We start from the raw sequence: 23,877 nt of genomic DNA, 5'->3' as shown, positions 1-23,877 counted from the left end.
TTCTACCGCCTTCCCATCTCCGGAAAAGATTCGTTTGCGGATTAATACCTTTCAAATATTTGAACGTCTGTATCATATCACCCCTGTTCCTCCTTTCCTCCAGGGTGTACATGTTCAGGTCAGCAAGCCTCTCTTCATACGTCTTGGAACGTAAATCCCATACCATCCTCGTAGCTTTTCTTTGCACCGCTTCCATTTTTTTAACATCCTTCGCAAGATACAGCCTCCAAAACTGAACACAATACTCCAGGTGGGGCCTCACCAACGTCTTATACAGGGGCATTAAAACCTCCTCCTCTCTCTACATTCGGCACTTTGGCGAAACACGGTGCCATGTCGAGTCTCATTTTAGAAACTGAATAAAGACCTCTTTTCCTCATTACGTCTCCTCGGATTATTGAAATAGAACGTCTAGTTGAGTTGTTGTGTTGCTGGAAGCAGCTTCTTCAGTTTCTCTCTTATGACGTCTAACCGCAAGAGTTAGCCTGGATTTGAGAAAGTAACTCTTGCGGTTAGACGTAGTAATACGAGAGAAACTCAAGAAGCTGCTTCCAGCGACGCAACAACATAACTAGACGTTCTATTTCAGAAAAACGTAGTTAAATTTATCCAATTACACGGTGAAAGATCCAAAAAGTGGCCCTTTTGGATGTCAAAAAGGCTCCTGATGCAGGCCAGATAGGCCGAAACACAGCTGTGTCGAGTCTTGTTCACCGACCATTTTATTGTTCAATAAATTGTTTCATTGATTTTTTTTTTCACTGAAGCGTCGTCATTTCTTGGTCATCTTCGCTGTTTTTGCTCTTTTTTCTGGAGCCATATGGTAACCCTAACTACTACTACAAATCATTTCTATAGTGCTACCAGTCGTACGCAGCGCTTCACAACTGTAACTAAGCTGTGCACACTGTCACTTTGGGGCCTGTTAGCAACAGACCTGTATAAAACTTGCACCTGAAACTGGGGTTACCATATGTCCGGATTTACCCGGACATGTCCTCTTTTTGTCTGGGCGTCCGGGCGGGTTTTGCCAGTCCGCCCGTTTGTCCGGATTTCTGGACAAACGGCGGGCGGGCGGCAGACCTATCCTAGCCTCCCCTTACTTACTATCTATTGCCCTGGTGGTCTAGTGACCTCTTCGGGGCAGGAAAGAGCCCCCTCTTTCCTGCCCGGAGCGATGCCCTTGCCCTGCATCCTGTTGCTGTGTGACGGTCTCGGGATTCAAAATGGCCGCCGAGAGTTGAAGCGGTCTCGCTTCGTGTATCTGTGAAGGAAGCTTAACAGAGAAGAAACACACTTGACAGCCAAACAACAAAACCAAATTCACAATGAAAGCGGCAGAAAATTGCCAAAGTGTCTCTGAGATGAACAAAAATGTTTCAATGCTTCATAAACGTGCTCCTGCCAAAACTATCAATTTTTGCAGTTCTCCTATCTGGTCTTAGCATGGTTCACGCAACATCAGATACTGCGTATTTAACCCTGTCACTGAAACATGGCTATATTTTCTGTCGCCTCCACTGTGTTTATGGTTTTATATCTGTGAAGGCCCGTGCTCAACCCTCGTTCATGCTATCACAACCCCAAAAAAGAGAAAAATAATTACTTGCAATCAAGAATTTCAGAAGCCCTTCTGCTAGGGATGGGCAGGGGTGACTGGAATCCGAACTTCAGCTGCTGGTTCCCCCAAAAAACTAGAGCTACTCAGTTATCCACTTAAGGTGCAGTCATTGACAAAAAAACCTTCCCAGGGCTTATGACCCTCCAAGATTTTCAGTAATGGATGGGCCTTTTCAACTGTGACAGAGCTTTTGGGGTCCTGGGGAATGCTGAACTGGCCCAGGAGGAAGGGCTTTAGCAAGATGGTGGAGCAACACCCCTGTAGGCAGAGGGGGTCTGGTAACAGAGGCAGGGAGCAGCAATCCCTCCAGGTGAGAGAGAGTTCCACCCCCTTGCAATGCTGAGTGCTGACGGTCCTGGTGCCGATTCAAAATGGCCACCGAGACTTGCAAGGCCGCTTCAACTCTCGGCAGCCATTTTGAATCAGCACCGGGACCATCAGCACTCAGCATTGCAAGGGGAACAGAATGCAGGGCAGCGCTCTGGGCAGGAAAGAAGAGGGGGCTCTTTCCTGCCCCAAAGAGGTCACTAGACCACCAGGGCAGTAAAGTAAGGGGAGGAGAGGCTAGGATAGGACACCATGAGGCCTGCACGCCAGCCTGCCCATTTGTCTGAAATCCGGACAAACGGGCAGGCTGGCAAAACCCGCCCGGTTGCCCGGCCATGTCCTCAAAAAGAGGACATGTCCGGGTAAAACCGGACATATGGTAACCCTACACTAGGGAAGCATTGGTTTGGTAACAAAATGAAGGCAGTTCGACAGTTATCTTTAGGGGTAGGAGGGATGGGGGTGACATCTGGGAAAGGGGGGGTTAGGGGAAGGATCGGGCGGGAAAGGGGGGTTTATAGGGTAGGTTTAGTCGGGGGGGGAGGAAGTTTGAGGACTAAAAGTTTATTATATGTAGTGTGTTTAAGATGAAAATACAAGTTTTGAATGCATATTGATGATTATCCTGTGAATATATTATGTATTTACTGACCAGCAAGCATAATAGTAATAAAAACCATTTAAACATAAAGGTTTTCTTATCAAATCTACCTACGCATCCAGCTTCTCCTACATAGGCACACAGCTATGGAATGCACTACCCAAAATCTTAAGATCAATTGAGAACCATCTAAATTTCAGGAAATTACTGAAGACCACCTTGTTCAAGAAGGCTGACCTTCCAGACTCAACCTAACTTACTTACTTCTTTGTTACAGCAAAATTCATGGTCTCTATTATCTTTTATTATCTCTGTTGTTTTATACGTTGCATTTACGATTACTATCTTATTATTACATTGTTTAATTGTATTTTACTGAACTGTAGCCTGCACTACGGTATTGTGTAAGCCACATTGAGCCTACAACTAGTGGGAAAATGTGGGGTATAAACGTGTTAAATAAATGAATAACTAGAAATGTTGTGTTGGAATTAACACCTCGGATTATCTAAATGGTTAGGTGATGCTTGTGTAAGAGATTCTTTCTATTCTTTGAATGATTTTGCCTCAAGGAGTTTAATACCTCAGCTGATTAAATGCAAAGGTGTTACTTGCTGTGACTGTATAAGTTAATAAAATTTGTAAAACGTGCCAGACTGTCTTGTTCACGGTCACATTTATGGGATTTTTTTTTCCTGAGGGGAAGGGAGGGCAAACCACCAGCGAATAACCCCTTCTTTCTAAAGTGGAGGCACCAGGTACCAAGCGTTCAGAGTTTTCCTGAGGGGCCCTTCTGCTGATTGGCCGTGGACTAGGGGATCGTGGACTGGGGGACACCCTTCAGGGGTGCAACAGCTATTTTTACGTAATCTGTGCATAGGTGTTCTCAGCAGCGTAGATTGGGTAGAGCGGAGGTCAAGTTGCAAATTATGCGCATATTTTATCAAATACAGGGATACACAAACTTAGAAGCAGGTGTAAATGCATATACACTGCCTCGGGTGAATTTCTTCATAAAGGCGGTTAATAAATCCTAATTAAAAAATATATATACATATTTATTGACTGCCTTTATGACGAGATTCACCCAAGACAATGTGTGTGTATGTATATATATATATTTTTTTATTATTAATATTTATTTAGATTTTGCTCACACCTTCTTCAGTAGTAGCTCAAGGTGAGTTACATTCAGGTACTCTGGATATTTCTCTGTCCCAGGAGGGCTCACAATCTAAGTTTGTACCTGAGGCAGTGGAGGGTTAAGTGACTTCACAAGAGCACAAGGAGCAGCAGTGGGATTTGAACCGGCCACCTCTGGATTGCAAGACTGGTGCTCTAACCACTAGGCCACTCCTCCACTACTGTCACTCTTTGAGGTTCTACATGGAATGTTGCTACTGTTTGAGATTCTGCGTGGAATCTTGTCACTCTTTAGAATTCCAGAATCTTGATCTTCTTTGGGGTTCTACATGGAATGTTGCTACTCTTTGAGGTTCTGAATGGAATCTTTATTTATTTAGATTTTGCTCACACCTTTCAGTAGTAGCTCAAGGTGAGTTACATTCAGGTACTCTGGATATTTTTCTGTCCCAGGAGGGCTCACAATCTAAGTTTGTACCTGAGGCAGTGGAGGGTTAAGTGACTTGCCCAAGATCACAAGGAGCAGCAGTGGGATATGAACTGGCCACCTCTGGATTGCGAGACTGGTGCTCTAACCACTAGGCCACTCCTCCACCCCAAAGAATCTTGTTACTCTTTGGGGTTCTACATGGAATGTTGCTACATGGAATCTTGTTATTCTTTAGAATTCTAGAATCTTTATTTATTTAGATTTTGCTCACACCTTTTTCAGTAGTAGCTCAAGGTGAGTTACATTCAGGTACTCTGGATATTTCTCTGTCCCAGGAGGGCTCACAATCTAAGTTTGTACCTGAGGCAATGGAGGGTTAAGTGACTTGCTCAAGATCACAAGGAACAGCAGTGGGATTTGAACCGGCCACCTCTGGATTGCAAGACCGGTGCTGTAGCCACTAGGCCACTCCTCCAACATTTGTGTGCAATTGGTTCTGGTTCCAGGAACCCATTTCATAAAGACACATGGAGGGGCATAATCGAACGAAAACGCCTATCTCCATGGGCGTTTATCTCCAAGAACGGGTCCGTGAAGGGGCGGACCGAACCGTATTTTGGGAAAAAATAGACGCCCATGTTTTATTCAACAATGTGTGAGCTGGGCGTTTTTGTTTTTCAGCGATAATGGAAAATGAAAGCGCCCAGCTCAAAAACGAATAAATCCAAGGCATTTGTTCGTGGGAGGGGCCAGGATTCGTAGTGCACTGGTCCCCCTCACATGCCAGGACATCAACCGGGCACCCTAGGGGGCACTTTTACAAAACCAAACAAAAAGGTAAAAGAGCTCCCAGGTGCATAGCACCCTTCCCTTGTGTGTTGAGCCCACCAAATCCCCCTCAAAACCCACTGCCCACAAGTCTACACCATTACTATAGCCCTAAGGGGTGAAAGGGGGCACCTACATGTGGGTACAGTGGGTTTGGGGGGGTTGGACGACTAATAAGCATTAAGCAGCACAATTGTAACAGGTAGGGGGGATGGGCCTGGGTCCACCTGCCTGAAGTCCACTGCACCCCCTAACAACTGCTCCAGTGACCTGCATACTGCTGTCAGGGAGCTGGGTATGACATTTGAGGGTGAAAATAAAAAGTTGAGAAACTTCATTTTTTGTGGTGGGAGGGGGTTAGTGACCACTGGGGGAGTCAGGGGAGGTCATCCCTGATTCCCTCCAGTGGTCATCTGGTCATTTAGGGCACTTTTTGGGGCCTTATTCGTGAAAAAACAGGGTCCAGGAAAAGTGTCCTAAATTCTAGCTAAAAACGCATACTTTTTTCCCATTATCGGTGAAATGCGCCCATCTCTGTTCGGCAGATAACCACGCCCCAGTTCCGCCTTCGCCACACCTCTGACACGCCCCCATCAACTTTGTCCGCATCCACGACGGATTGCAGTTGAAAACGTCCAAAAATCGGCTTTCGATTATACCGCTTTATTCGTTTTTGTGAGATAAACGTCCATCTCCCGATTTAGGTCGGAACTTGGGCGTTTTTCTCATTCAATTATAAGCAGGATAGGAGCTCATTTTCAAAGCACACAGACTAGCATAGTAGATGACGGCAGAGAAAGACCTGTACGGTCCATCCAGTCTGCCCAACAAAGTTACATGGAGACATATTTTCAAAGCACTGACATACAAAGTTCCGTAGTAACCTATGTAGCTTTGTAAGTCCATGTGCTCTGATAATGAGCCTCATAGGCACCTTTTATTGCCTTTACAAAGTAGGCTTAAAATGGCTGCCTCTTTAGATTTCTCACATAGATGAGAAAAGCAAGACCGAGATGTCCAAAATTATCCATTCATCCTACAGGAATTGATTTAATTTTTTTAAAAAGCACTTTTGAGGCCAGCATCAACACCAGCCATGTAACTGGTGTCATCGTTGATGATATGTTGGAACCCTCTGCTCAGTGTGTGGCGGCGATTAAGAAAGCAAATAGAACGTTAGGAATTATTAGGAAAGGAATGGAAAAACTAAGAATGTTATAATGCCTTCGTATCGCTCCACGGTGCGACCGCAGCTTGAATACTGTGTGCAATTCTGGTCAACGCTTCTCAAAAAAATATAGTAGAATTAGAAAAGGTACAGATAAGGGCGACGAATTTGATAAAGGGGATGGAACAACTTCCCTATGAGGAAAGGTTAAACCAGCTGGGGCTTTTCGGCTTGGAGAAGAGATGGCTGAGGGGAGCTGTCATGGCCCTGGCTGTGCCTTGAGACCTGGGCAGTGCACTAACCTCAAGGGACCACAAGGAAAGGGTCCGCAGTGTTCCTTGCTGATCCCCGCTCAAAGGCAGGCTGCTTTCAGCAGCGCTCTGGGGCATCTCGCAGGTGACGCAGGCTGTGTGGGTTCGGTCCTGCCAGGGGTCGGGGCCTCCTAGGTGCATGCATATGTCAGGAATGCGCCTTTATGGACTTACAGGAGGAGGGGCTTCGGGACACTCTGAGTTGATATCAATTTGAGGGTTCTATTATAGGAAGCAGCACTCTCCTTCCGCTGCCTTCACAACGAGGTTTCTTGCCTTCCCTTACCTGCTGAGTCTCGTCTTGTCTAGGATCCAGCCTGCTTTGCTTGGTCTTCTTCCTGCCTGCCTTGTCTTCAGTCCAGTCCAGCCCGCTATGCCTAGTCTTATCTATCCTGTGACTAGACCAGGTGACTTGCTTGTCGCCAGTTGAGGTCTGGCTGCAGCCCAAGGACTCACCTTTCCTTGAACTGCGACAGGAGATATGATAGAGATCTATAAAATACTGAGTAGAGTAGAACGGGTAGAGGTAACGTTTGTTTACTCGTTCCAAAAATGCTAGGAGTAGGGGGCACACAATGAAGCTACTAAGCAGTAAATTTAAACTGGAGAAAATATTTCTTTACTTAACGTATAATTAAACTCTGGAATTCATTGCCAGCGAATGTGATAAAAGCAGTTAGCTTAGCAGGGTTTAATAAAAAAAAAAAAGGTTTGGATAATTTCCTAAATGAAAAGTCGATAAGCCATTATTAAGATGGGGAAAATCCACTGCTTATTTCTAGGAGACGCAGCATAAAATTGTTTTACTGTTCTAGGATCTTGCCAGGTACTTGTGACCTGGATTGGCCACTGTTGGAAACAGGATACTGAATGATGGATCTTCAGTCAGTCAGTATGGCACAAAAAAAATATATATTCCTGCAGGTACAGCCTTTTGAATGGATGTGCCACCCAGTTGCTTGTAATGATCACCCAACCAGTTTAGAAAATGTTGTGATACTGTGCAGTACTCTCCTGCCCTGTCCAGGCTAGCAAAACCTTCTTGGGGAAACTGCTTTATCCTGAGACCATAATCAGTGCAAAACTATTGGTGTAATGTTGCTTTGATCGGTCGGTCGTGTAAACCCCACAGGAAATTGTGTGTCAACTTGGGCAAATTTATTACTGTCCCCAAAATACTTTTCAAGGAATGCAGCACAGACCTGCCCGGAGCGCTTTCTGTCTCTTTGTGAATTTCTCTTTTTTCCATTCTGCTTTCTTCATCCTTGATCTGTACAATCCCAAGTGACACAGCAAAGCACACGCAGAAGGATCCAGGCACCCTGGAGATGGACCTTAATTACAAGGCAATCAAGCCACCAGATGGCTCTCTGATCTTTCAGAAAACCTCCTGTTGTGTGAACTGAACTGATTTGCAGGGGCGTAGCCAGACACCCAATTTTGGGTGGGCCTGGGCCCAAGATGGGTGGGCAGAAGAACTCTGCCTTGTCCCACAAGTAACTTGGCCTCTCCCCCTCTCGCTTGCATGCCATATGCTCTCTCAAACATCCCCCCCCCCCCCATACCTTTTAAATAGATTTTCATTGGCAGTGAGCAGCAACTAATACACACTGCTCATGTTGGCCCTAAAGCATGTATCAGTGGCTACTTGCTGCAGGTGAAGATCTATTTACAAGGTAGGCAGGAGGGACAGTTGTTGGGAGTTTTCGGCTGGTGGGGCTTGGGAAGAATGCCTGCCAGCCACATCATAGGTGTGCTGCTACTGGATGGGCCTAAGTAGAGTTACCATATATCCGGATTTACCCGGACATGTCCTCTTTTTGAGCACATGTCTGGACGGGTTCTGCCAGTCTGCCCGTTTGTCTGGATTTCTGGACAAACGGGCGGGCGGGCCTATCCTAGCCTCCCCTTCCCTTACTTACTATCTACTGCCCTGGTGGTCTAGTGACCTCTTCGGGGCAGGAAAGAGCCCCCTCTTTCCTGCCCGGAGCGCTGCCCTTGCCCTGCATCCTCCTGTTGCTGTGACGGTCTCGGGATTCAAAATGGCCGCCGAGAGTTGAAGCAGCCTCGTGAGACTTTAACTCTCGGCGGCCATTTTGAATCCCGAGACCGTCACACAGCAACAGGATGCAGGGCAAGGGCAGCGCTCCGGGCAGGAAAGAGGGGGCTCTTTCCTGCCCCGAAGAGGTCACTAGACCACCAGGGCAGTAGATAGTAAGTGAGGGGAGGGGAGGTGACGGGGGGCATGGGAGGGGAATATGTGACAGGGGCGGAGTGAGGATGCAAAAGGTGTGGGGCCGGGGCGAAGCAGGGGGCGGGTCATGTGTCCTCTTTTTGAGAGGACAAAATATGGTAACCCTAGGCCTGAGCCCAAAGCGGGTGGGCCTGGGCCCACCTGGGCCCACCCTTGGCTACGCCACTGATTGATGGTCTTTGAAAATACTACCAGAGTTTGTTCCCTATAGCTGAGCCTCTTCTGCAAAGAAAATGTTTTATTGTGTCTCTCCTGAACAGGAACTAATTTAGGAAAATACATAAAGTGGGACACAGAATCTTGCACACTGTTTAGTCACTTGGGTGGTTCTGTTTTCAGTTTGGGGTGCCACTTTCCAAAAAGGCATGCAACCACTGATCTGCTCCGCAATAGCAAGGCAGCTTGCCAGTTAGGGCTACCCTACTACTACTACTACTTATCATTTCTATAGCGCTACTAGAGGTACGCAGCGCTGTACACTTGAACATGAAAAGACAGTCCCTGCTCGACAGAGCTTACAATCTAATTAGGACAGACAAACAGGACAAATAAGGGATAAGGACAAAGGGTAGCAAGATTCCGGAATCCCAAAGAGTAGCAGCATTCCATGTAGAATCCCAAAGAGTAGCAAGATTCCGTGCGGAATCCCAAAGAGTAGCAAGATTCCGTGCAGAATCTCAAACAGTAGCAAAGATTCCAGAATTCTACAGACTACTACTACTACTTATCATTTCTATAGCGCTACTAGACGTATGCAGCGCTGTACACATGAACATGAAGAGACAGTCCCTGCTCGACAGAGCTTACAATCTAATTAGGACAGACAAACAGGACAAATAAGTCAGATGGAGCCACAGAGGGAATTGAGTCTGGTTCTCAGGCCACTTCCCAGGTAAAAGGGTTTGTGGGGTACCATCAATGTAATGTACATGGCTTTGCTGCGTAGAGTAGGTATTGTCAAGGTGTGTTTAAGTCAAGGGAGGGAAAGATAATGCACTTATACAATATACATTAGATTTTTTAACCTACGTGCATTATTATATATGGAAAAAAAAGCAGGTACAAATCTCTGCAGATGCCTTTTCCCAGGACAGTAATCAAAAGGAAAGTATATTTGTACTTTGCCTTTAAAAATCGGTGCCAAAAACCTTGGGTAAAAAGCTGTCATCCTCACGAACTTTGCATCTACGTAGTTCTGAAGTGGGTCTCGTAATCTACAACCGAGTGCAAATTATAAAGCATTGGGACGATCTGAGCCATGGGCTATCCTACCAATTTTCAGAGCCGAAGTATACACATGCCCTCCACGAAGTATACACATGCCTGCAGTCACTTGCTGTTGCTTTTTCAGTGCATAACTTTATTCATTTATTTATTTGTTGCATTTGTACCCCACATTTTCCCACCTCTTTGCAGGCTCAATGTGGCTTCAGTGGCGTTCCTAGAGGGGCTGACACCCGGGGCAGATCGCCAATGCGCCCCCCCCCCCCCCGGTGCAGCGCGATCCCCCCAGAGAAAGGACACACCCCCCACTCCAGCGAAAGAACCCCCCCGGGTGCACGCCGCTGGGGGGGGGGGGTGCCGTGCGCCGGTCAGCGTCGTTCGTTTCCATGCTCCCTCTGCCCCGGAACAGGTTCCTGTTCTGGGGCAGAGGGAGCATGGAAACGAACGACGCTGACCGGCGCGCGGCACTCCCCCAGCGGCGTGCACCCAGGGTGGACTGCTCCCCCCGCCCCCCCCCCCCCTTGGTATGCCACTGTGTGGCTTACAACACATCATGAATAGTGGAAATACATGAGAAAGTATACATTTAGTAATAACAGAAGGATTTTGGGTAACATGATAATGATAAGACATAATAGTATTTTAACGAGCAAACATAGAAATATTTAAGAAATGTATAAGAATTAAATAAGAAAATATACATTTTGTAATAGCAAAAGGATCTTAGGTAACATGATAGTGAAAAACATGATAATAGTTTGGCAAGTAGATATAGTGGAGGCAGTTCTGGATATGTGTACAGGAGTTCATATTTGTTGATCATTGTTGTATGCTTTGTTAAAGAGATGAGTCTTCAGTAGAATTCGGAAGTTAGCTAGTTCATACATCGTTTTTAAGTTGCGCAGCAGCGCATTCCAGAATTGTGTGCTCAGGTAGGAAAAGGTTAACGCATGCGTTAGTTTGTATTTAAGACCTTTACAGTTTGGGAAGTGTAAAGATTTGAAAACCCAACTCTATGCATGTTCTCTCCCTGCCCCGGGAATATAGACTTTCAGCAACATTAAGGGACCTAGGTAAAATGTTTCCTACCTGTGGAAATCACTTTGAAGGTCGTCCTCCCAAGAGCTAAGCCTACACTACTGTCTGCAGAGAGCCGCATGGAGGTGACGTCTTGAGAGATTGTTCTAGATTTAGGTCCAGGATGCGTGATTGGCTTTCGTGTCATAGGAGCCATTGAATTCCATATGATGAAGCAGATTCCTGGGACATGTTCCATGAGCTGCAAGCGTCCGTCATTCTTCTGAACGAAATGGCCAGAAGCTCTTTGTTCTGTGGCAGATGTGGTGGCTTCACACTTGTATCCATTTCCACGCTTTATTAGCAGGGTCGGCAGATGTAACGGGGGGGGGGGGGGGGGGGGGGGGGGAGGGCTGAAATAACGGAGATGTGGGATCTCATGAAAGGATCACAAAGCATCTGCTCCACCGCTGTGTGTAATATTAAACTGGGACGAACAAATGGTAGTCTCGGGGGAGGGGGGAGTGTTCCTGACCACTTGCAAAACTTTATATCAATTTTTTTTCTACAGTTCACTGTGTCCCGTGATGTTGCAGTACATTTTCATTCAAAAGTAAAGTCCTTACGCAGTCAGCATTGGGGGCTTCCATGCGAGTGTTTTATTTGTGAAAACTGGGACCCAGTAACGTCCTGCCAGTATCATCTCAGAGAAGGGGCTGGGGCGTTCTGGGTGAGGGATCGAAATGTATCCTGATAGCGGTAGCGTTCAAGAGTATTTGAGAAATACGTCCATTTAGGAGAGGCACAGAAATAGCAGCCTTAACCTACATGCATAAGTTATCTAAGTTTAGAAATTTTGGCTCAATATTGAGCTGGCAGAGGTCATCGTTTTTATAAACGCTGACGACTGCTGCCGGTTAATTTAGATCTGGATATTCACTACTGGGGCCATATCCGGACTCCTCTGAGCAGTGGTACCCAGAAGGTGTGTGGGTATCCTGCATACAGCAGCGTAGCCAGACCTACTATTTTGGGTGGACCCGCAGTTAAATTGGGTGGGCCCTTCCCAACCCCCCCTTTTTCCTCTGTCCTCCCCTGCCCCCAAAGACCAGCATCTGTCCCCTCCTTGGGATCCCCACCGGCTACCGCTAAACGTGTGCTACTGTTGGGTGGGCCTGAGCCCTAATTGGGTGGGCCCTGGCCCACCTGTGGCTACACCACTGCCGTGGACTGAAAAGATAGCTGATCAAGTATGCTCATGGAAGATTTCCTGGAAAGATGGGACAATCAAAAGTGGCTCATTCGTCGATTGGAATGATGGTGTAGGGACATAAGGAGTTAGGAGGCGAGAAAGATATTGAGGTTCACCAGAAACGTTAATTTTTTGAATCGGAAGCATTGTTTTCTAAGTAATTCTATGCGGTATTGGAAGACAATGTGCTTCCCTAAGGAGAGGAGATACACGATCAAATTTTTTTGAACCAGTAATTATTTTTATGACAGTATTCTGCATGAGTTGTAGACATCTGATATCTTTGCAGTTAATACCATTGTATAAAACATTAGAATAATCGAGCTTGGGATATAACAAAGGAGTGAATCAAGATGTTTAATACGTGAGGATAAACCAGAGATTTAATTGATCTAATCTGCGAGTGGAAAGAGAGCACCTCATCCAGTGTTACTAGTCCCATCACCTTTAGGGTAGAGTGTTGAGGAATGGAAAGCGCAATGAGGCTGCAAGTTCAAAGGTCACGATATCTAGCTGGGGACTGGGGGGCTAGGAGTTGCCTGGCATGTCTGGAGATTAGAGTATTTCATGTGCTGGTTTCACTGGGGGAAATCGTACAATTTGGGGTTTCTTTGCTGTCCTGAGCCTGTTAAAATAAGAAATTGTGCATCACGTACTCACAGCAGACCTGTATCTGCACCTCCTGTTCCCTCTTCCGATTTGTTAACTCACAGCAGAGAAGCTAAGCATTTAATTTGCTTAATTATAGTGCTGTCTTTATATTCTCAAGAAGTGGCACCTAAACAGAATATGTTACCAAGGAATGCCAAAGACACTGTGAGCTGCATATTTGTGCATCAGATGTGCTGTACAATGGCAGTTCGATTTCACTTTTGCAGATTCCCACCTCATCGTGACACCTTTCCCCCTGTTAAACCCAGTGCATGTGTGTGTGTGTGTGTGTGTGTGTGTGTGTGTGTTTTCACTGCTGTACTACTGCCCCTTCCAGAGCCGGATTGTATGGGAGGCTGAGGGCAGACTTGATAAACATTTTGGTTACCTTCCTTTGAATTGCTTCAAGTCTTTTTAAGTACTTAAGTATTTCCACACTGGGACAGACCAAAGATCCATCAAACCCAGCATCCTGTTTCCAACAGTGGCCAATCCAGGTCACAAATACCTGGCAAGATCCCCAGAAAGTTCAATACATTTTATGCTGCTTATCCCAGAAATAAGCAGTGGATTTTCCCCAAGTCAATTTAATAATGGTCTATGCTTTTTTAAACCCTGCTAAGCTAACCGCCTTCACCACATTCTCTGGCAATGAATTCCAGAGTTTAATTACACATTGCGTGAAGAAACATTTTCTCTGATTTGTATTAAATTTACTACTTAGCAAGATACAACCTCCAAAACTGAACACAATACTCCAAGCGGGGCCTCACCAATGACTTGTAGAGGGGCATCAACACCTCCTCTCTTCTGCTGGTTATACCCCTCTCTATGCAACCTAGCATCCTTCTGGCTACAGCCACTGCCTTGTCACATTATTTCACCCTATTATCTCAAGATCCTCCCAATCCATGCATATTTATTTATTTATTGCATTTGTATCCCACATTTTCCCACCTCTTTGCAGGCTCAATGTGGCTTACAATACATCATGATTAGTGGAAGTGTATAAGAAGATAGACATTTAGTATTACAAAAAGGTCTTGGGTAACATGATAATAATAAAGCATGATAGTAATATAACAAGCAAAAATCATAAGGCAGATCTGGATATATGTGTAGGAGTTCACATTTGTTGATCTTTGTGGTATGCTTTGTCAAAGAGATGGGTCTTCAGTAGTTTGTGGAAGTTTGTTAGTTCATAGATCGTTTTTAAGTTACACGGCAGCGCGTTCCAGAATTGTGTGCTCAAGTAGGATAAGGTCGATGCATACGTTAGTTTGTATTTTAGACCTTTGCAGTTGGGGAAGTGAAGATTAAGGAATGTGCGGGATGTTTTTTTAGCGTTCCTGGGTGGTAGGTCTATCAGGTCTGACATGTAGGCTGGGGCATCTCCATGAATGATTTTGTGAACTAGGGTACATACTTTGAACGCAATGCGTTCTTCGAGTGGGAGCCAGTGTAGTTTTTCTCGTAGGGGTTTGGCACTTTCATATTTTGTTTTACCGAATATGAGTCTAGCTGCAGTGTTCTGGGCTGTCTGAATATCAGCCCCTCGCCCCCTACTGTATACATCTCCTTTGGATTTCTACGCCTCGGGTGCATCACTCTGCTCTTCTTTGCATTCAATTCTAGGAGCTGACCATTCTTTCAAGTTTTGCTGTGTCCAAAGCACGAACAGCACCTCTTAATCCAGAGCAATTATGGACGTATGAAACATGACGCTCTGAAGCGTTTTCCCCCATATGACAGCTTACAGCTTTCTCACCGTGTTTCCTTCTGCATTGCTAATGTCTGACCTGTCTAGCACATGCCTACTAGTTCACAGTGTTATGCTACTGGATATTATTCTGGTTCATTTCTCTTCTTCATCTCTACAAAGTTACTTGATGTCTCTGGTTTCTATTTTTTTTTTTTTACTAACAGCTGGATACAGACTCCCACAGCAGCTTACCTTAGCCCTTCCCAGAAATTCACACACCGTCTGGCTCCTCCAGATAGAAATAGCTCTCAATTAACATCTGCTGTTGAGATGAGCAGCTACGATTCTGTTTTTTTATTTTTTTTTTTTAATCTAAAAGTGAAAAGCTGAAGAATTGTACTTGGCTGGGGACATGTGTCTTGTACATTTCACTTTGCAGAATAGCAATGTAAAAGCGTCTATTGGGCTGATACTGAGCAGAGCCACCGCCCCCGCCACGTAAAGATAAGTGCTTATCTTTATGTGGATTTTCAGCCGTAGTATTGGCGATGGCCACTAGGGGTCATAGTGGCCATTGGGCATCCTGGCACAGTCCTGGGCAGGAGCAGAGGAATACCACTCCTGCCTGGGCTCACTGATTTAAGCAGGTCCTTGGATGGTGGGGAGGTGTGTAGACACTGAGTAAGAATACAGCTGAGGCCGTAGCTACATGGGGCCATGGGGGCCTGGGGCCTCCCAAATTTCCTCTCAGCCCTTAGTTTTGCTGGTGGGGGTCCCCAACCGCCACCAGCTGAAGCCTTGTCTAGTGCCAGTCTCCGGCGCCACCGCATTGCCTGCCCTGCTCTGTCTTCCCCTCATATCCGGCACACTCCTTTTAGTGAAATAAGGAGCGTGACAGATGTGAGGGGAAGACGGAGCAGGGCAGGCAACGCGGCGGCGCCGGACACCGACGCTGGACAAGAGTTCAGCTGGCAGGGGTTGGGGACCACCGCTAGCCATGGTATTTGGTGTGGCAGTGGGTGGGGAGTGGCAGGACGACAAGGCAGCAGGGGGGGACAGACCAAAATGTGCCCCCCCACCTTGGTCTCTGGCCCCCTCCCACCGCGAGGTCTGACTACACCATCGGTGATCTGGAGAGGTATGTCGGGAGGGGAAATCGGAGAGCAGGGGTGTGTCAGAAGGAGGGATGGGTGATCAGGGGTGTAGGGGATCAGATTTTGGGGGGGGGGGATGCACCCTCCACTAACAGCAGCCACCAACACATCTTCTTGAGGTGGTTGGCAGTCGTGACAGATAGCATGTGACCTGCCCGTGTGCTATCATTGCCGGCCACTTCTCCAACCTGCCCATGTCACACCAAGCTCCTGTCTCTGCCCAAGTTAAGCAGCTAATTTGAGTTTTGTTGCCGTGTTGCTAGTTTTATCACACACACGGTACATGTTAGCATAAGTCTACTACGCAATAAAACCAGTGATAAAAAAAGACCCCCTTTATATGTATAATTATGCAGAGAAAGCCTTTACTGTCAGAACATGACTTTGCTTAGGTTGTCTAGATAGGGAAAAAGACATTTCAGTCCATGCATTTAAAACCACACATGTATTGTATGAAAGGCTCAGACACTGCAGAGTCTTTTATAAACATAGATTAACACCATCAAAGAAGCATGTTGAAAAAAAGAGGATTGATTTGATTTGGTTTATTGACTTAATATACTGCTTAATAGGAGAAGATTTTAAAGTGGTTTACAATAATAAATAAAATACAATGTACAGTATTAATAATGAAAATACTATAATACAAGTAAAACATAGTAACATAGAAGATGACGGCAGAAAAAGACCTGCACGGGCCATCCAGTCTGCCTAACAAGATAAACTCACATGTGCCATTTTTTGTGTATACCTTACCTGGATTTGTACCTGTCTTTTTCAGGGCACAGACCGTATAAGTCTGGCCAGCACTATCCCCGCCTCCCAACCACCAGCCCCTCCTCCCACCACCGGCTCTGGCACAGACCGTATAAGTCTGCCCAGCACTATCTCCGCCTCCCAACCACCAGCCCCGCCTCCCACCACCAGCTCTGGCACAGACCGTATAAGTCTGCCCAGCACCATCCCGCCTCCCACCACCGGCTCTGGCACAGACCATATAAGTCTGCCCAGCACTATCCCCGCCTCCCACCACAGGCTCGGGCACAGACCATATAAGTCTGCCCAGCACCATCCCCGCCTCCCAACCACCAGCCCCGCCTCCCACCACCAGCTAAGCTTCTGGGGATCCCTTCCTTCTGAGCAGGATTCCTTTATGTTTATCCCACGCATAAAACATTATAACAAAATTAAAATGCCCTAGAACAATATGCTAAAATTTCAATAACAACATTTCCATCAAAAAAATCTCAGTAACAAAGCATCCCCTCTACAAAGGAGAAAACAAGAAAAAAAAACCCTGCCCCCTCTGGCTCTTGAAAGCTCCTGTATCAGTGGGTGCCACCTGCCTCTGTGGTTTCTGTAAATCCCTTAATGAGCGCACTAGGAGGAATCCCTTTTATTCACTCTTCCACTGTCCTCAGTGCCTGGAAAAAGTCCAACAGCTGGGATTTCTTTCTTCTCTCAGAAGTTCAGGGCTACACCAGGAGTTTGATGCTCACTCTCCAGCCATGCCAGCTGCAGACTTTCTGTCTGCAAGCTCCCTTGCTGCAGCTGTGTGTGTGTGTGTGTGTGTGTGTGTGTGTGTGTGGATGGGGACAGAGCCCGTGAGGATGGGGACAAACTTTGTCCCTGTGTCACTTTCTACTGTGAAGCCTGTTAATGAACTGGACTGTTATTTATGTTTCAATATTTTTCTTTTTTGGAGAAACAAGCAAACATGCTGGCCACAGCTAGCAAAATTTGCATGGGGGGGATCCTGTACATCCTGCTACCATCACATCTTCTAAGAAGACATCTTCTATTGCAGGAAGGGACTGTGGAAGACGGGAGAGCTAGACAGTGCTTCATAGGGCATATTTCTCCCCTCTAGGGCAGACAGAACGGGTTGTATTTTGTACCCCTGGACATTTTAACAGGGTGGATTCGGATTCCTTGGGGTAGTAGAAGTCAGCTATTATTGGGGTTGGAAGGGTGGAGGATGGTGGGAGGGTTATTATAGCTCCTCAATATTATTGTTTTCTATTTGTAATTTATACATAACAGTTGCACAGCATATTGTTCCTTTTTTATACTTTAATAAAAAGATCAAACATATAAATGGCAAGTGACCGACTCACCTGCAAATGCGCAGTAGAGACTTCCCTCTCTGCCCCGCCCTCGCATCAAGATGTGATGACGTCAGAGGGCGGAACAGAGAGGGAAACGGAGTCAGACTGACGGACGCTTGGAGCCTGGAAATGAACATCACGCACACCAACCTCCACCTTCCCCCCCCCCCATCCCCGCCACCGCTCCTGCCCCCCTCCATATCGGGCCCCCTGCACTGACCTGACAGCGCCTCTCACCTCCGTGTGGAAGCTCTGCAGGCAGCAGCACAGCGATCTGCTGCTGCCTGCAGCGCTTTCACATGGAGGTGAGAGGCGCTGTCAGGTCAGTGCATGGGGCCCGGCACGGAGGAGGAGGGAGCGGTGGTGAGGAGGGTAGCTGGAAATCTCGCCCGTTTTAACAGGCTTAACGGCTAGTTTAAATATGAAATCATAAGTGTTCAAGGCTTCTGCAGATGAGAGCAGAGCCCTTGGGGACGGAGACAGGGCCTGCGGGGACGAGATGGGGACAGAGACAGAACCCACGGGGACAAATTTGTCCCCGTGTCATTCTCTAGTATGTGTACATGCACTCCCTTGCTGCTGTGTGTGTGTGCGTACATGTACCCAACCCACACACTCTGGACTATACCATGTGGTGCTGGTGCTATATCTGCATATTTAGGAGTTTGGGTCCTATAAGGCTTTTGGTATGTTGCCCTCAACATTATGGTGGACTTTCTCTGTATTACCTCCAGCCTGGCTATATCCTTCCAGAACTATTCACAGTATTGGAGGTGAGGGTCTCACCTGTGACCGCTATAGAGTCATTAGCATCAGTGTTGTATAGGAACTAAGGACTTCCGTTAAAAGCTGCACTAGCGATTCCCGCGCGTCGAATGAGAGGAAGCCCATAGGAACTGAATGGGCTTCCTCTCATTTGCCGCACCGAGAATCGGCAGCGCAGCTTTGTAACAGAGGCCCTGAGAAAATGTAACTAGTTACTGTACTTAGTTTTGTTACTTTTACTTGTAAAGAAGTCCAGGGTGACATTTGTTACTTTTACTGAAGTAAACATTTTGCCAATTTGTACTACTTTTACTCAGTAAAAAGTAAAAGCAGAAGCAAGATGTAAATGACGATTCCTCAGTAATCCAAATGAAACAGCAAAACTGGGAACAGGATTTTGCTATTGCAAACCTCGTCATGCAAAGAGTGGATCATCTCATCTTAAATTTTACTGTTCAGTGAGTATCACCCATAGGAACAGTGGAGTTGAACTGGTTAGTAGTCTCCAGCCACACAGAACAGTGATGGGTCACTTTGACGCGGGAAGCTGGTTGCAATTCTTGGTGAACAGATATATCTCTCTTATCACAAGAGACTGCTCGTTATCCCATGGAAAATTTTACACTGGGGTAACTGTCCATTGGATTGGTAGAGTCTTTAAGGAGGAAATCTGCTTGTCTGGCCTCAAGACTGAAGGGTTCCTACACATTTGACTTTCTAGCATCATTTCTCAAAACGTTTGAAACAGAGTTTGCCATTAGATGAAAAATTATTAGAACAACAACAGACAATGATTTCAACTTTGTGAAAGCCGCCTTTGTAATTGGACGATGATGATAAAGGTGAAGATGTGCTTATCCCAGGAATAAGCTGTGGATTTGCCCCAAGTCCACCTTAATAATGGCTTATGAAATTTTCTTCCAGGAACTTGCCCAAACCTTTTTTAAACCCTGCTAAGCTAACGGCTTTTCAGGGTTAACAAGCTATTGCAGTGAAAACTCCAGACCTAGCTGTGGCATTCATGAGAACTTTGCTAAAAGATCTGTTCAGGCAGGCCTTCGATATATATTCAGAGGGGGGAGGGAAAGGTTAGCTAACATAGTTATCTCATTTTGAACTGATTGGTCAGGGTGTTTGTAGCATCATCGACAGATATGTTAGATATGGGGGGGGGGGGGCGGGTTTTATGTATGGTTTTCTTTGTGTGTTTGTTTTAGGTCTTTCCTTTTTCTTTACACTTTTATATACTTTTATGATTGTGAACCACTTTGTTCTGGTTAAACTAACATAACAAGTGCGAGTCTGCACAGCATCTATCTGACCTGTAGGCCAGTGTTTCCCAAGTCCAGTCCTGGAGTACCCTCATGCCAGTCAGGTTTTCAGGGGGGAGGGCAAAATTCCCCAGGCCTGGCCTCCAAGGGGGGCCCGGCACAGGCAAGCTTTTTCTTGCTGCCTGCTTCCGGGTCTCTTCTCTGCTGTCCTGACTCCTGGCAGACAGAAGCAGGAGAAGACAGACCGTGGGAGCAGGCATGTAGGAAGCGTCTTGCCGTGCCTGGGCCTTCCCCCCCCCCCCCCACCCCGGAGGCAAAGACAGAAGGGTAAGGGGGTGGGTGGGAGCAGTGGTGCGAGTGGGGGTGGTGGTGGCTTGTGGTGGTCCGGTTCTGCCCCAGGCCCGGCAGTATCTCTCAGTGGCCCTGATTCATGATATCCACAATGAGATTGATTTGTATGCACTGCCTCCATTATATGCAGATCTGTTTCATGCATATTCATGGCGGATATCCTGAAAACCTGACTGGCAAGGGGGTACTCCAGGACTGGACTTGGGAAAACACTGCTCTAGGCTAAGCATTACACCTCAACCTACTTTACCACTTCTAATGCAATGCTCAATTCTCTGATCTCTTTCAGAGTTTCAGGAGGAGAACTGTTCGACCGGATAGTCGAGAAGGGATTTTACACCGAGAAGGATGCCAGCACGCTGATCCGGCAGGTCTTGGATGCCGTGTATTATTTGCATAGGATGGGTATCGTGCACAGGGATTTAAAGGTAAGCGTGCAGCAGCCTATCTGCAATTATCTAGATACTCGTATCTCAGAAATCTTACCCAGGGTGTTAAAACTTTCACTAAAAGCACAATGTCATTATTCTCTTCTCTTACTGATTTCTCTGTTATAATAACTATTCGGAGTACCAATATTGGTGAGAGCAGTTATAATGATTCCCCACTGAAATACTGTTTTAATATGTTCCCGGCAAATTAAAGCATAATATGAACTGTTTGACTTTATTGCTGTCCCTGTGGAACTTGGTAATTTATTCACTTCGACTGGTTTATGCTGGTTGCACAGAGCCTCATGCGCTACTGTTGAAGAAATAGAATTCTTTAGAGATGCAAAAAAAAAGGTTTGAAACTTGTAAGCAGAAGCGCCGATCGTCAAGGCCTCAAACCTGGCCATTAAAGCAAAAATGAGGGAAGTGGGCAAATATGAGATCCAGACCTACCGGGGAGCCTTCAAATTGACCAACCGACAATATGCTTATCTGTGGGCCTCTTGCTTAAACATAATTGGCTAAGGTCTTCCCGGATGGGGGAGGGGGGTAAGGGTAGAAGGGTGTAAGGAGTATGAATGATGTGACGGAATGTACATGAGTGAAGAGCTGATAGAGTGTGAAAGGGACGCGGGGGGGGGGGGGGGGGGGGGGGGTAAAAGGAAAACTTAATATGGAATGCATTGCACCTATAAGACTGTCTTCAATTGCTCTGCTGAACTGTGTAGGAACACTGATTTGATGAGTGTGATATGGTATTTTTCTCTTTTTTTTGTGAATGTATTGAGGAAATTAAAAAAAAAAAAAAACCTGGCCACTGTCACAGAAACCTAGAAAAATGTAGGCAGGTAGACAATATGGCCTAGCCAGTCTGCCCATCCATGTCAACTACTCTCCCTATCACTCCCTTAGAGATCCTACATTCTTACTACTGCTACTCAGGGGGGCAGGGGGGGACAAAATTCCCCGGGCCTCCAAGGGGGGCCCAGTGCTGCAGTCCCCGGTCTCACCCGCCCGCCCTTGGCTCTGTCGACAGCCCCCCCCCCCTCCGACCGCCACCGGGCCCCCTGCATTCAAATCACAGCGCCTCACCTCCGTGTGAAAGCGCAGCGGCAGATCGCCTCCCTTCGGGCCTTCCCTCCCTGTGTCCCGCCCTCGCGGAAACAGGAAGTTACATCAGACAAGGGCAATCTGCGCATATTCGGAATAGTCTTCCATTAGAAATTAAGGGGGTCTTTTACTGAGGTGCAGTAGCGCTTTTAGCGCATGCTAAACGCTAGAGCCGCCCATAGGAATGTATTGGCATTTCTCTAGCGTTTTGCTAGCACGCCCTAGTAAAAGGCCTCCTAAGAATTTCTACTACTCTGTTCACAAGAAATTGAAACCTTTTCTTTCTAATAAATTTTTAACAATGTAAGACTTTTATATATATTTTTTTATTATGATATTGTTATTCCCAAAGCTGTTTTGGCTTCTTTAATGTATATCGTTTAGGACCTTTGTTGGAATAGACAGTTAATAAAAGCTAGGATTAGATTAGATCAGATGCATTGCTGGAAGTTAACAGGGGTGATGCTAATTAGGTTGTACTGTCAGTGCACTCACTACGGAGTACTGTCTCTTACTCATGGGACAGGTATTATCTTGTGAAATAAAAAGATTTTATTAAAAGTACCCAACACGGCCCTGATTTGCCCACAGGCTGCGACGGATTTAAAGCATCACCAAATCAAGGTAATATGAGCAATAGAGAAGCAAATTAAACCAGGATTAGTCACTTTACCACTGCCGTGAGTTAAATTGCTCATTTGAAACCTGTCACTTCTACACGGTAGTGATTTAACTCGCAGCGATAAAATCTTTGTGTTTGACAAGTACTGAGGTAACACCTGTGTTTTTGGTTTGTGATATACTGGTACCCTTTTACTCGCGTATCAATTTTTCAGAAGTTATTTCCTGATATCTATTAGTAGGGGGGTTCGTGACTATGAAAACAACTGGAGCCCTGGGAAATATGAAAATGTTCCCGAACTGCCTAGTATCACTGGTAAACAATCAAATTGTGCCAGATTACCGCACGTGCCCATCTCTGGATTTTCTTGCAAAACTCAACCTGTGATTTATGCTTCCAGCAGTTTCTTGGGGAAGTTTGTTCAACTTTAACACTTAAGAATCTGGTGTGTTTCGGTCTTAATCAATCTTGTGAGATATGACCTTCGCCGGCTTTTTCTTCACAGCCTGAGAACCTTTTGTACTACAGTCAAGAGGAAGAATCCAAAATAATGATCAGCGATTTTGGGTTATCGAAAATGGAAGGGAAAGGCGATGTGATGTCTACGGCGTGTGGAACCCCAGGATACGTTGGTGAGTGAGTAGTTGGACATTAACTGAAAAAAAGTTAGCAAAGAGCCATCGAGAATGTGCTGGAGAATTTTCAGCTCCCAGTGAAGGTCACTGCTGAGTTGTTATGAAGTTTCTTTTCTGTTCTATGCCTTTCTTTTAACGTGTAGCAGTTTTCACAGACTCCAACATTTCACCATTCAACGGGGCTCCCAAAATGAGAAAGACTTAACAAACTAGTAAATTTGGGGGTGGGACAGTTGATGTTGCACGATGACAGTCATAGAGGCAAGGTTGAGGTGATAACTGTAGATCCAGCATAGCTTTCTATGTATTAGGAATTTGGAGCGTAGACAAGATACGTGTAGCTCTGCATGTGTCGAACATATTAGGAATAAACGAGAGAAGAGAAGTAGAAATGGTATTGTCATGTGTAATATGCATCCTTGACTTTTTGACTATAATTAATAAAACAAATTTTGAAAATAAAACACAAACTAGTAGGTTTGATAGTGATCTGACCAGCTTTAAGAGAGTTGGTGGCAATGCCAGACCTGCCAGATTTCTTTTTTTTTTATTTTAATTTATTCATTCTTTTATCCCACAATTATCCAAAAACAAGTTTAGGTTCAATGCGACGTACAATTAAAAGTTAGGAAAATTTACAGTTGTGTTGTTCAGTTACATAACAGTAATGAACATCAGTTACAGATTCATTAACCATAAAATTTCTTGGAAAGGTAGATTCTGAATTCTTTTCTAAAATGAAGGTAATTTGTAATAGTTCTTCTGCCCTTAGGAATTGAATTCCACCATTTAGAACCCAAATAACTGAATCCAGCAGTATAAATAGACTTGTAAATTATGTTTCTGCGGTTGGGTAAATGACTTGCGATGCGGAGGACCATCTCCTGCCCCAAATCAGGAA

General features: G+C 45.7%; 1 protein-coding gene across 1 annotated transcript in view; it reads left to right on the top strand.

The window, feature by feature from the left end:
• Window positions 1-23,877, top strand: part of CAMK1D (calcium/calmodulin dependent protein kinase ID) — a 310,716-nt gene that overhangs the window by 245,193 nt on the left and 41,646 nt on the right. The window contains exons 4-5 of the mRNA XM_030216962.1: window positions 20,468-20,606; window positions 22,847-22,973. Of these exons, the coding sequence (XP_030072822.1) occupies window positions 20,468-20,606; window positions 22,847-22,973 (266 nt within the window). The remainder of the gene's footprint in view (window positions 1-20,467; window positions 20,607-22,846; window positions 22,974-23,877) is intronic.

This window comes from Microcaecilia unicolor, chromosome 10, assembly GCF_901765095.1.
Source record: "Microcaecilia unicolor chromosome 10, aMicUni1.1, whole genome shotgun sequence".
Classification (NCBI taxonomy): Eukaryota; Metazoa; Chordata; class Amphibia; order Gymnophiona; family Siphonopidae; genus Microcaecilia; species Microcaecilia unicolor.
This window is presented reverse-complemented; position numbering and strand designations above follow the sequence as displayed.